This window comes from Salmo trutta, chromosome 2, assembly GCF_901001165.1.
Source record: "Salmo trutta chromosome 2, fSalTru1.1, whole genome shotgun sequence".
NCBI lineage: Eukaryota > Metazoa > Chordata > Actinopteri > Salmoniformes > Salmonidae > Salmo > Salmo trutta.
Window position 1 is genome coordinate 26619769 of NC_042958.1, and position 14880 is coordinate 26634648.

General features: G+C 44.0%; 1 protein-coding gene across 1 annotated transcript in view; it reads left to right on the forward strand.

Annotated features, from left to right (window-relative positions):
- mtpap (mitochondrial poly(A) polymerase) overlaps positions 1–14880 on the forward strand; it is a 28377-nt gene that overhangs the window by 2855 nt on the left and 10642 nt on the right. Inside the window, exons 2-6 of the mRNA XM_029699458.1 lie at positions 5016–5182; positions 5306–5539; positions 6045–6269; positions 8601–8812; positions 11152–11378. Of these exons, the coding sequence (XP_029555318.1) occupies positions 5016–5182; positions 5306–5539; positions 6045–6269; positions 8601–8812; positions 11152–11378 (1065 nt within the window). The remainder of the gene's footprint in view (positions 1–5015; positions 5183–5305; positions 5540–6044; positions 6270–8600; positions 8813–11151; positions 11379–14880) is intronic.

Below are 14880 nucleotides of genomic sequence, written 5' to 3' on the forward strand. Positions count from 1 at the left end.
TTTTTTGGGGGGGCAAATGTATAAAAAAATACATCAAATTTACATAATTATTCAGACCCTTTACTCAGTACTTTGTTGAAGCACCTTTGGCAGCGATTACAGCCTCATCTTCTTGGGTATGATGCTACAAGCTTGGCACACCTGTATTTGGGGAGTTTCTACCATTCTTCTCTGCGTTACTGCACAGCTATTTTCAGGTCTCCAGATATGTTCCATTGGGTTCAAGTCTGGGCTCTGGCTGGGACATTGAGAGACTTGTCCAAAGCCACTCCTGCATTGTCTTGGCTGTGTGCTTAGGGTCGTTGTCCTGTTGGAAGGTGAACCTTGCCCCAGTCTGAGGTCCTGAGCAGATTTTCATCAATGATCTCTGTACTTTGCTCCTTTCATCTTTCCCTCAATGCTGACTAGTTTCCCTGTCACTGAAAAATATCCCCACAGCATGATGCTGCCACCACCATGCATCACCTTAGGAATGGTGCCAGGTTTCCTCCAGACATGATGCTTGGCATTCAGGCCAAAGAGTTGAATCCTGGTTTCATCAAACCAAAGAATCTTCTTTCTCATTGTCAGAGTTCTTTAGGTGTCTTTTGACAAACTCCAAGTGGGCTGTCATGTGCCTTTTCCTGAGGAGTGGCTTCCGTCTGGCCACTACCATAAAGGCCTGATTGGTGGAGTGCTGCAGAGATGGTTGTCCTTCTGGAAGGTGCTCCCATCTCTACATAGGAACTCTGGAGCTCTGTCAGAGTGACCATCAGGTTCTTGGTCACCTCCCTGACCAAGGTCATTCCCCGCCGGGCGGCCAGCTCTAGGAAGAGATTTGGTGGTTCCAAACTTCTTCCATTTAAGAATGATGGAGGCCACTGGGTTCTTGGGGACCTTCAATGCTGCAGAAATGTTTTGGTACCCTTCCTCAGATCTGTGCCTCGACACAATCCTGTCTCGGAGCTCTACGGACAATTCCTTCCACCTCGTGGCTTGGTTTTTGCTCTGACAGGCACTGTCAACTGTGGGACCTTATATAGACAGGTGTGTGCCTTTCCAAATCATGTCCAATCAATTGAACTTACCACAGGTGGACTCCAATCAAGTTGTAGAAACATCTCAAGGATGATCATTGGAAACAGGATGCACCTGAGCTCAATTTTGAGGATCTGAATACTGATGGTACCAGTCAAAAATGTGGACACACCTACTCATTCAAGTGTTTTTGTTTATTTGTACTATTTTCTACTTTGTAGAATAATAGTGTAGACATCAAAACAATGAAATAACACATGGAATCATGTAGTAACCAAAATAGTGTTAAACAAATCAAAATATATTTTTAATATTTCAGATTCTTCAAAGTAGCCACCCTTTGCCTTGACAGCTTTGCACACTGTTGGCATTCTCTCAACCAGCTTCACCTGGAATGCTTTTCCAACAGTCTTGAAGGAGTTCACACACATGCTGAGCACTTGTTGGCTGCTTTTCCTTCACTCTGCGGACCAACTCATCCCAAACCATCTCAATTGGGTTGAGGTTGGTGATTGTGGAGGCCAGGTCATCTGATGCAACATTCATCACTCTCCTTGGTTATATAGCCCTTACACAGGCTGGAGGTGTGTTTGGTCATTTTCCTGTTGAAAAACAAATAATCGTCCCACAAAGCACAAACCAGATGGGATGGCATATCGCTGCAGAATGCTGTGGTAACCATGGTGGTTAAGTGTGCCTTGAATTCTAAATAAATTACAGACAGTGTCATCAGTAAAGCACCCCGACACCATCAAACCTCCTCCTCCATACTTCACGGTGGAAACCACACATGCAGCATGCAGAGATCATCCTTTCACCTACTCTGCATCTCACAAAGACATGGTTTTCAGAACCAATAATCTAAAATGTTGCTTGTGTTTCTTGGCCCAAGCAAGTCTCTTCTTATTATTGGTGTCCTTTATTAGTGGTTTCTTTGCAGCAATTGGACCATGAAGGCCTGAATCACACAGTCTCCTATGAACAGTTTATGTTGATGTGTTTGTTACTTGATCTCTGTTTAGCATTTATTTGAGCAGCAGAGGTAACTCTGGGTCTTCCTTTCCTGTGGCTGTCCTCATGAAAACCAGATTCATCATAGCGCTTCATGGATTTTGCAACTGCACTTTCAAAGTTCTTTTTTTTCCCGGACTTACTGACCTTCATGTCTTAAAGTAATGATTGACAGTCTTTTCTCTTTGCTTATTTGAGCTGTTTTTGCCATAATATGGACTTGGTCTTTTACCAAATAGCCCTATCTTCTTTATACCACCCCTACCTTGTCAAACACAACTGATTGACTCAAACTTATTAAGAAGGAAATAAATTCAACAAATTAACTTTTAGTAAGGCACACCTGTTAATTGAAATGCATTCCAGGTGACTACCTCATGAAGCTGGTTAAGAGAATGCCAACAGTGCGCAAAGCTGTCAAGACAAAGGGTGGCTACTTTGAAGAATATCCCATATAAAATATATTTAGATGTAACACTTTTTTGATTGCTACATGATTCCATATGTGTTATTTCATAGTTGATGTCTTCACTATTATTCTACAATGTAGAAAATAGTAAAAATAAAGAAAAATCCTTGAATGAGTAGGTGTGTCAACTTTTGACTGGTACTGTATGTAAATATGGTATTTAATTTTTTTTAATACGTTTGCAAAAATGTCTAAAAGCCTATTTTGCTTTGTCATTATGGGGTATTGTTTGTAGATTGATGAGGAACAAAATTTATTTAGTCCATTTCAGATTAAGGCTGTAACGTAACAAAATATGAAAAAAGGGAAGTGGTCTGAATATGGTTTCCAGGTGTTTGATTCCATTTACTCCGTTCCAGCTGCTATTATGAGCCGTCCTCCCCTCCGCATGTTTTAACCTATTTTAACAGTTGCAGCCGACCGTATTTTTTTAGTGACAAATTGTTTGTGCCGCCTGTCTTCCGTTTAGGTCAGGGATGGGTAACTTTGATGAGGTAGGGGCCACAAAAACATCTCCACCCAGTAAACCTGCCCTGAACTTAGTCACTGTTACTCAACCTTGCACCTTAGAGGCTGCTGCCCTATGTAAATAGACATGGAACACTGGTCACTTTAATAATGTTTACGTATTGTTTTACTAATTTCATATACCTCATACTGTATTCTAGTCATGGCCATCCTATTCAACTATTGCTATACATATACTATTCTATCCTACAGATATACTACGTATTCTATCTACTTACTGTCCACAAGGTCTATACATCCCATATCATATATATTTATACTCCGGACTCCAACATTGCTCGTCCTAATTTTTTCTTTATTTCTTAATTCTATTATTTTACTTTTAGATTTGTGTGTATTGTTGTGAAATGTTAGATATAACTGCACTGTTGGAACACAAGCTAGGAACACAAGCATTTTGCTACACCTGCAATAATGTGCTAAATATGTGTGTGCAATCAATAAAATTTGACTTGATAAGAAAATCAGTCAATTGAAATAAATTCATTAGGCCCTAATCTATGGATTGATTTTACCTGACTGGGAATACAGATAGCTTTTTAACTTTTTTTTTTTAGAGGTAGGGGCGTGGATCAGATAACCTTTCAGTATCTGGTGTGACCAACATCTGCCTTATGCAGCGCGACATATCTCCTTCGCATAGAGTTGATCAGGATGTTGATTGTGGCCTATGGAATGTTGTCCCCCTCTTCAATGTCTGTGCGACGTTGCTGGATAATGGCGGGAACTGAAACATGTTGTTGTACACGCTGATCCAGAGCATCCCAAACATGCTAAATGAGTGACATGTCTGGTGAGTATGTAGGCCATGGAAGAACTGGGACATTTTCAGCTTCCAGGAATTGTGTACAGATCCTTGTGACATGGGCCATGCATTATCATGCTGAAACATGAGGTGATGGCGGCGGATGAATGGCACGACAATGGGCCTCAGGATCTCCTCACAGTATTTCTTTGCATTCAAATTACCACCGATAAAATACAATTGTGTTCGTTGTCCGTAGCTTATGATGCCTGCCCATATCAATACACCGCCACCACCATGGGGCACTCTGTTCACAACGTTACATCAGCAAACCGCTCGCCCACATGTTGTCATACACGCTGTCTGCCATCTGCCTGGTACAGTTGAAATTGGGATTCATGTTGGACGTACTGCCAAATTCTCTAAAACGACATTGGAGAGGCGGCTTATGGTAGAGAAATTAATATTCAATTCTCTGGCAACAGCTCTGGTGGACCTCCCTGCAGTCAGCATGCCAATTGCACGCTCCCTCAACTTGAGACATCTGTGTCATTGTGTTGTGTGAGTGGCCTTTAATTGTCCCCAGCACAAGGAGCACCTGTGTAATGATGCTGTTTAATCACCTTCTTGATATGCCACACCTGTCAGGTGGATGGATTATCTTGGCAAAGCAGAAATGCTCACTAACAGGGATGTAAACAAATTTGTGCACAAAATTTGAGCGAAATACAATTTTTGTGCAACATTTCTGGGATCTTTTATTTCGCCTCAAGAAATATGAGGGCCAACAATTTACATGTTGCGTTTTATATTTTTGTTCAGTATAATTATCGCAGGTACTCCTCTTTCTAACGTCTGTTTTCCGTAAACAAGCGCTGTAACATGGACATATGGCTGTGTGGGAACCTTAACCCTATAAATATAGTGTAGTAATCTAACCTTTTTTTGTTTTTTGAAAATGATTTATTGCTGATATGAAAGATGCATTCCTTATGTTTCCAAAACCGTGCGTTTTAACATTCAGAGCGTCAGGGTTCTTTAATAAAACTCCCCCGGCCTGAACATCCTGAAGGTAGTTGGCGTATATGAATGTTAGAAATTAACTTGCCATGATGTGACTCTTTTGTTTTTGCCGTGTCTTTAGAATCATATGATGGCTAGATTTTGACATGGGTTGCAATTTTCAGACCAAAGACAATGATATCATCTTGCTAAAGTATGTCTGTCTGTTTTCTTGCTTTTTAGACTCAAAGGATGGAAACAAATCTTTTTACACAGTCCAAGAGGAGAAGATAGAGCAGGCAGAGAGATCTGTCCTTATCAGCTGCCCGGCCAAAACCAACGAGAAAAAGTTCCTCAACTATTTATCCAGACATGGAGATATCAACAAATGTTTCTTTTATGAAAGCTATGTAAGTATTTCAGTTGTGCTAAGATATGAGTCTACAAATAAACACTCGTAAATAAAAAAACATGCTGAAAAGGTTGTCAAAGATAACTGACTGTGCTGTCACTGCTCATGTTTGGCCTTCCAGGGTACATATGCTGTGGTGGAGTTTTCCAACAAGGAGAGCCTCGTATCACTCCACGAAGGGACGGCCATCCCCAGTATCAACCATGAAGCTACAGTGCCTTTCAAGTCCAGACTGCTTTCGCTCAGAAACACTGGTCCTGTAGACATGTCCAATGGCCAGTCCGCCCCTCAGTGCCAACCACAGACCACCATACACATTAATGACCTCATACAGAGACTGTCCAAAGAAAACAGTGTAGGTCTACATGGCCTGGTTTTAAATACTAGCTAAACGACTGAAGTTGTCTGTCTGAGTAAAGATTAGCATAGTAACATACAGTACCAGTCAAAAGTTTGGACACACCTACTCATTCAAGGGTTTTTCTTTAGCTTTACTATTTTCTACATTGTAGAATAATAGTGAAGACATCAAAACTATGAAGTAACACATATGGAATCATTTAGTAACCAAAAAAGTGTTAAACAAATCAACATGTATTTTAGGTACTTCAAAGTAGCCACTCTGCCTTGAAAAATAGTGGAAAAAAACCCAGAATGAGTAGGCGTCCACATTTTTGACTGGTACTATATGTCTCAGGGACAACGTATAGGTATTGTTAGCTTTTGTGCTAATTGTTTCCGAGATATTCAACTATATTATTGTTGGTTAACAAGGATCTCCAGATAACCCTTGCTTTAGGCTTAATATTGAACACACAAATAATCACACTGTTTTGGTGTTCTCTCTTTCTTTATCTCAGATAGACCAACAAATCTCCTCCCTTACAGAGACGTACCAGCTGACGGAAGAGAACGTCTGCCTGCGCTTCCTGGTCTGCTCCCTTCTAAAGGACATAGCTGCTGCATATTTCCCAGAATGCACCATTCGACCCTTTGGCTCCTCTGTGAACGGCTTCGGGAAGCTGGGCTGTGACCTAGACATGTTTCTGGACCTGGACGGCATCAGTGGAAGGAATCTGAAAAGGGTGAGGATGAGGACTATGTAGAAACCACATCAGTCACGTTCAGTAGGGCACACCGTAGCAAAACGTTTGTCAACGCGGGGAAAAAAATATCTGTTTTGTTATTGGATAAGTTTAGGTAGGAATCTACGAGAAAAACACATCAGGGTTGTTTCCCAAAAGCTTCGTAGCACTGAAATTAGATCATATAAGCAATGGAGGAAAGATTATGTCAGTGCTACAAAGCTTCCGGGAATCTCTCCAAGTGATTATCCCTTACCTTTTTGTCATGGTTCTTAGATGCCAATTTTGGCCAAGGGTTGTTTTCATATCATAAAACAGCTGTAGAGACATTTGTCTCATGTTTTCTGCCTCATACCTTCTCCTTTTAATTAGATTGTCTTTGTTTACATCTATCTTTACAATAACTCATGTAAGATAGGACTTCAAGAACCTTGTTAACCAGACCCTTACTGTTGTTGAGCTGTAAAACATTTGTTCAAAGAGACAGGGGGAAGCTATTTTCTTTTACATTGACAGTATAGTGTGGGAAAAGCCCCATAAGAGGCCCACTAAGGCCTTTATCAGTGCTTTTCTCTCGTGCGCTCCCTCACACACACACACACACACACACACACACTGGGTAAACATTCTGCTAAGAAGGATCTTAGGGAAGTGAGAGATGTGCACAATGCAACAAATCACCATTTCCTCACCTGTAGTCAAGGCTGTTCAGTAGAAACAGAAGACCCTTGTGCCTATAGAGAGTTTGCGGAGCTTGTCAAAGCTCTGTCTTCTATGTGAATGTTGAGTGTCAATCTGACTTGCAAAGATTGACTTGGTTTTATAAGATTGAAATGATGCACTTTTCTTTATGTATGGTAGGGTTTAATAGCGGGAACCGGGTTACCGACATTTTCCGCCCAAACCCATTCTCATTTCCCGAGATAAATAATGTTGAGAAACCGGTTTCTTTGCAAACATCAAAGCAGTGTGACCCGCTCCTGCAGGTTCATGCTCTACAACATCCGTAGAGTACGATCCTACCTCACAGGAAGCAACCTTATCCAGGCACTTGTCCTCCCGTCTGGACTACTGCAACTCGCTGTTGGCTGGGCTCCCTGCTTTTGAAATCCCAACCCCTACAACTTATCCAGAACGCTGCAGCCAGCCTGGTTTTCAACCTTCCCAAGTTCTCTCATGTCACTCTGCTTCTCAGCACACTCCACTGGCTTCTAGTTGAAGCTCGCATCCACTACAAGACCATGGTGCTTACTTACAGAACCCTATCTTCAGGCTCAGCTCAGTTCATGCTGTTCTTTGTCCTGGCACCCCAATGGTGGAACCAGCTTCCTCCTGAAGCTAGGACAGCAGATTCCCTGCCCATCTATCGAAAACGTCTGAAACCCTACTTCAAGCAGTATCTTAAATAATCCTCCTCACCTCGACCACCCCCCCCTCCAAAAAATAAATAAAAATACACTTAACTAGCACTTGACCCCCCCCCCCCCCCCAGCTCTGACTACTGACAGCTACGTTATCAAGGGAAAAAATGTGCTTTCTATGTGGTTGTCCCACCTAGCTATCTTAAGATGAATGCACTAACTGTAAGTTGCTCTGGATAAGAGCGTCTGCTGAATGACTAAATTGTAAAACGTCCCTTAGGCTACTTGCATGGCTTCTATAAATGTAATTGCTTACTATATGTGCAAGCTACACATGACCTCTGGACGCAGTTAAGGTAGACAATTCCCTGTGACAGTCACCACAACAAGCGGGATATCATGAAGTCAAAACAGCCATCACCTTCCCAAACTCCCCCAATAGCCAGGTGAAAGGGGAGAGAGAAGGGTCAACAAGCTGTCTGACGTTTTTCAGTCGAAGGCAGGCTAAAGCGAATGTAATGTTTACTAGACCTATAGTAATATTTTACCGATCGCCCAACAGTTCTTTATAGGCTACATCAACGAAATAGTGTGGTGACTTTGAGAGAACTTTGATTAAATTGCAACAAATACAGCAAGAAAATGTTAGATTAATGTATATATTTCTCCATTAACAGTGGTATAATCCTGTCCGATTTATTTTTTTTCTGCTGTATGCTTTTAAATAGAACAGGAATACCGGAATGCCTTGTAAATTCTTGCAATTTTCTCAGGAAGGAAAATTGATAGATTCTCTGGGAAAATATTAAACCCTTATGTGTGGGCAGGCACATGCAATTGTTAGTGTCTATGTCGTCCATACATTCTTTTTCAGCCTTGGCCTGCCATCTTCACTCACGATACTCACTGTAACCCTATGCATTTTAACCCTATGTTTCAGTAATGAGAATGTTATGTCCCATCTGCCCAGCCAAAAGCAGGGCTCTCCTTGGAGTACCAGACAAAGAGGTCTGCGTCTGAGCGGGCGTGTACCCAGAGTATCCTGTCTGTGATCGGGGAGTGTGTAGACCAGTTTGGGCCTGGCTGTGTCGGGGTGCAGAAGATCCTCCAGGCTCGCTGTCCCCTAGTCCGATTCGCCCACCAACCGTCAGGTTTCCAGTGTGACCTCACGGCTAACAATAGGTAACACAAACGGTCACAGATCAAACATTTTTTTTTTGTTTATTCAGTCTCAAACAGAAGTTGGTTTACATCCATCATGGTTAATCATCAGTGTGATTAAATTAGAACAGATTTTATGATGCTTAACCAGTGCCTTTTAAACAATTGCGACTCATGAAAGCATACTTCTGCCTGCCTAGATGTGATTTTGAATTGTTCATCTTTAAAGTTCACCTTTTCCCAGAACTATTAGTCACCTTTTTAAATGGCATTTAGCTCTCATGCTTCATCGAAACTCTCTAACGTGTTAGTTCCTCGTTGCCCTTAACCTACTGGTGTTGCACAAACCAGACAGAAACATAAGTTATGTAGAAACTGCTCTGTATGCTGGTTCCAAGCTGGCTAGCCCAAAACTGGTCGGAAACCAGAGAGGAGAGGGGGGGAGAAAGAGGGAACATAAAAAATAGGTGGCTTGTGTTTGTGCCCTGAAACTAGTCAGGTACCAATGAGGGAGGGAGGGAGGGAGGGAGAGAGAGAGGGCACCAATGAGGGAGGGAGAGGACACCAATGATGAAGGGGGAGAGAGAGGTCACCAGGGAGAGAGGGGGCACCAATGAGGGAGAGAGAGAGGGGGCACACCAATGAGGGAGGGAGAGGTCACCAATGAGGGCGGGGGGGAGAGAGAGAGAGAGAGGGCACCAATGAGGGAGGGGGGGGAGAGAGAGAGGGGCACCAGGGAGGGGGGGAGAGAGAGAGGGCCCCAATGAGAGAGGGAGGGAGAGGGCACCAATGAGGGAGAGAGAGAGGGCACCGGGGGGAGGGAGAGAGAGAGAGAGAGAGAGAGAGAGAGAGGGCACCAATGAGGGAGGGAGAGAGAGAGAGGTCACCAATGAGGGGGGGAGAGAGGGAGAGGGGAGCACCAATGAGGGAGGGAGAGAGAAAGGGCACCAATGAGGGAGGGAGAGAGAGGGCACCAATGAGGGAGAGAGAGGGCACCAGGGAGGGAGAGCGGGTACCAGGGAGGGGGGGAGAGAGAGGGAGAGGGCACCAATGAGAGAGAGAGGGCACCAAGGAGGGAGGGAGAGAGAGAGGGCACCAATGAGGGAGGGAGGGAGGGAGAGGGCACCAATGAGGGAGGGAGGGAGGGAGAGAGAGAGAGAGGGCACCAATGAATGAAGGAGGGAGGGAGAGAGAGAGAGAGGGCACCAATAAGGGAGAGAGAGTCGGCACCAGGGAGGGAGAGAGAGAGAGGGGGCACCAGGGAGGGAGAGAGAGAGAGAGAGAGAGGGGGCACCAGGGAGGGAGGGAGAGAGGGGGAACTAATGAGGGAGAGAGGGGGCACTAATGAGGGAGGAAGGGAGAGAGGGAGAGGGCACCAATGAGGGAGGGAGAAAGAGAGGGCACCAATGAGGGAGGGATAGAGGGCACCAATGAGGGAGGGATGGAGGGCACCAATGAGGGAGGGGGAGAGAGAGAGAGGGCACCAATAAGGGAGAGAGTCAGCACCAGAGAGGGGGGAGGGAGAGAGGGGGGGGGGAGAGGGGGGGGGGGGGAGAGAGAGAACTAAGGAGGGAGGGAGGGAGGGGGCACTAATGAGGGCGGGAGAGAGAGAGCGTGCAACAGGGAGAGGTGAGACTGCTTGTTGTTTCACTTCTTCTCTTGGTCCGACGGATACTGTGGTTAGCCTGAGAGTGAAGCAAGCACATACACACCTGCTAATGTTCAGAAACAAACCCACCCACGCTTCAGTTTATTAGGAAATAGAGTAGAGCGGGTTTCTCAATGCTTATGTTAAATCATTGAAGGGTATGGTTATGCACGGTTTGTAATACGGAACCTTTCAAAATAGAGGGATGTTTTGGTACTAAGTGAGAATTGTAAAGTTCAGCTAAATGCTGCCCTCTGGAGGATATTGTGTGCCACTGTCTTTCATATTCTCTTCTCACAAACTTCTGTAACCTTCATGGTTTCTAACATCAGATTGAGATGTTTTGTACAGAGAATATATCAAACAAATATATATCAGATCGAAAATAGAATGTTATACATGTTATAAATTAAAATATTAGGAATGGTGGGTCCTGTGGGTTCTGTGTGGCTCAGTTGGTAGAGCATGGTGTTTGCAACGCCAGGGTTGTGGGTTCGATTCCCACGGGGGACCAGTCCTGAAATTTTTTTTAATGAAATGTATGCATTCACTACTGTAAGTCGCTCTGAATAAGAGCGTCGGCTAAATGACTAAAATGTAAATGTAAAAATGTAAAGTAATGTAAGAAAGATCAATTAAAAGGCGCAGACAGGGTCAAGTGTCTCATTTTAATGACTACTGTAGTCTTAACTGTCATTCTGTGTGTCCACAGGGTGGCGATGAAGAGCTCGGAGCTTCTGTACCTGTATGGAGGGCTGGACCGGCGGGTGCGTTGCCTGGTGTTCAGTGTCCGGTGCTGGGCTCGGGCCCACAGCATCACCAGCAGCATACCTGGAGCCTGGATCTCAAACTTCTCTCTCACTGTCATGGTCCTATTCTTCCTCCAGAGGAGGACTATTCCTATACTACCCACCCTGGACCACCTCAAGGAACTAGCAGGTATATTACAATGGAGCACTATGACAATTTAATTTAACAATCAATACTATCGATATCTCACCTCCAAAGAGCTAGCAAATAGTAGTCTGTAGTTTTGCATTGTTACACTTCCTAGTTGTATTCAGAAAGGTGGAAATTGACATTCAGCAGGTAGCAATGGACCACTGAGTGAGTGGCAATTTGGGTTATTTATTTAATTTCAAGCAATTAATCGTTGAGCCTCATTGTCAACAAATATCTGTGTTGGTGCAGTGATGCTCCTCCCACCCCTCATACTCCTGTTTCCCTTGTCACCTTGGCTCTCAGATAATTGCATTCTTCCCTCCCTCCATCCACCTTAGACTAGACAGAGACACTATCCCAGGCAGTATCACATAGTGCTTACAGCACTATAAAGGCCCCATCACTCTGGCAGGGGCCAAGACCCTCCCAGCATTGGGCATCTATTTAATCACACACACACGCGCGTGCGCATAGCAAATTCATACACACCACCGGCCTCTCCTCTGACCCTCGGCTGACACGGTCAAGAAGATTGGTACCAAGGCTCTGATGGACAGCCAAGCTTGATCAGAAATCTCTATTTTCCTCTTCTTCTTTTTCTCTGTTTTCCCTCTTCTCTCTCTACCGCTCACTCTCTTTCTCTCGTTTGTAATTGCTCCTCTTCTTTGACCTGTCTTCCTCTTTTTTTGCTCTCTATCCATCCCACTCTTTCTCTCTCTCTCTCTTTGCCTGTCAGTTTTCTGAGTGACAACATCTTTTAAGGCCCTATAAAATCTGCGTTGTGGAGGGAATAACGTAATCCAGACATTAATCCAAGATGGCGTAGCCCATGTAAAGAGGCGGTGTTGTGGTTTTTATCCTTATATATTTTTAATCTCACTTTCCACCTACGTTCTAAATATACTTTCCTGCAACCCGCCTCACCCAATGTGGTACGTATCTGCTATTTTTATACCTTATAACTGGAACCTCCATCAGAAGCTAGCCAGCAAACTAGCTAGTAGTCACTGTTAGCCGGGGCTAGCGGTCTTCACCTTTTAGCTCGGACACCAGCCAGCTTTAGCTCGGTCAATACCTGCCAATCTGCACAGCGCGATATCAACCCAGAGCATATCGCACTGCTTTTCTCCACCACATCATTGGATTTCTGCCACAAGCTCTGGGCCATTACACCGGATCATCGCAGCTAGCTAGCTGCAACTGACTAGCTACTGCTGGCTAACGCCTCTGTCCTGAAGCAAGCACCAGTTAGCCTTGAGCTAGGCCCATCTCCCGGCTAGCCGAAGAGGTATACCCGCTAATTCGTGGGCTACAATACTTTTGCCAATTGGCCTGGACCCTTTATTGCCAACACGGAGTCCCGCCGATCCATCCCGACTAGTCCATCCCCAACTACAACATTTTCCGTCAAGCTAGAACTGCCAAAGGGGGAGGAGTTGCAATCTACTGCACAGATAGTCTGCAGAGTTCTGTCATACTATCCAGGTTTGTGCCCAAACAGTTCGAGCTTCTACTTTTTAAAAATCCACCTTTCCAGAAATAAGTCTGTCACTGTTGCCGCTTGTTATAGACCCCCCTCAGCCCCCAGCTGTGCCCTGGACACCATATGTGAATTGATTGTCCCCCATCCATCTTCAGAGTTCGTACTGTTAGGTGACCTAAACTGAGATATGCTAAGCACCCCGGCCGTCCTACAATCTAAGCTAGATGCCCTCAATCTCACACAAATGATCAAGGAACCTACCAGGTACAACCCCAAATCTGTAAACATGAGCACCCTCATAGATATCATCCTGACCAACTTGCCCTCTAAATACACCTCTGCTGTCTTCAACCAGGATCTCAGCAATCACTGCTCATTGCCTGCGTCTGTAATGGGCCCGCGGTCAAACAACCACCCCTCATCACTGTCAAACACTCCCTAAAGTACTTCAGCGAGCAGGCCTTTCTAATCGACCTGGCCCGGGTATCCTGGAAGGATATTGACCTCATCCCGTCAGTAGGGGATGCCTGGTTGTTCTTTAAAAGTGCTTTCCTCACCATCTTAAATAAGAATGCCCCATTCAAAAAATGTAGAACTAAGAACAGATATAGCCGTTGGTTCACTTCAGACTTGACTGCCCTTGACCAGCACAAAAACATCCTGTGGTGTACTGCATTGGCATCGAATAGCCCCAGCGATATGCAACTTTTCAAGTCAGGAACCAATATACACAGTCAGTTACGAAATCTAAGGCTAGCTTTTTCAAACAGAAAATTACATCCTGTAGCAAAAACTCCAAAAAGTTTTGGGACACTGAAGTCCATGGAGAATAAGAGCACCTTCTCCCAGCTGCCCACTGCACTGAGGCTAGGAAACACTGTCACCACCGATAAATCCACAATAATCAAGAATTTCATTAAGCATTTTTCTACTGCTGGCCATGCTTTCCACCTGGTTACCCCTACTCCGGCCAACAGCTCTGCACCCCCCGCAGCAACATCAAACAACATCCGGTGAAATTGCAGAGCGTGAAACTCAACAAAACAGAAATTCTCATAATAAACATACATAAAAGATACAAACGTTATACACCAGTTTAAAGATAAACTTCTTGTTAATCCAACCGCTGTGTCAGATTTCAAAAAGGCTTTACGGCGAAAACAAACCATGCTATTATCTGAGAACAGCGCACAGCAGACAAATCATTACTAACAGTTAGCAGCCAAGAAGAGGAGTAACAAAAGTCAGAAATAGTGCTAAAATGTATCACTTACCTTTTGATGATCTTCATATGGTAGCACTCCCAAGACTCCATGTTACACAATAAGTGTTTGTTTTGTTCGATAATGTCCCTCTTTTATATCCAAAAACCTCTGTTTTGTTTGTGCGTTTTGTTCAGTAATCCATTGGAACAAAGCGCAGTCACAGCATGCAGACAAAAAATCTTAAAAGTACCATAAAAGTTCGTAGAAACATGTCAAACGATGTTTATAATCAATCCTCAGGTTGTTTTTGTCATAAATAATAGATTATATTTCAACCGGACAATATCTTTGTCAATAGAAAAGGAGAAACAAGAAAGGTGTGCTCCCGGTCACGCGCTGGACGCAATGTCTTGAAATTTCCACTGTCCTCTCATTGAAAGTGGTGTTCCTCCCTAATTTTTCAGAGTAAAAGCCTGAAACAATGCCTAAAGACTGGCCACATGTAGTGGAAGCCTTAGGGATCGTGAACTGCACCATAAGTCTTTGTATGGTGGATAGGCTTTCAATAGAAAAACAGGAATTTCAAAATAAAGGCACTTCTTGGATGGATTTTCCTCAGGTTTTCGCCTGCCATATCAGTTCTGTTATACTTACAGACATTATTTTAACAGTTGTGGAAACTTTACAGTGTTTTCTATCCAAATCTACCGATTTATATGCATATCCTAGCTTCTGGACCTGAGTAGCAGGCAGTTTACTTTGGGCACACTTTTCATCCAAAATTCCGAATGCTGTCCCCTACCCTAGTGAG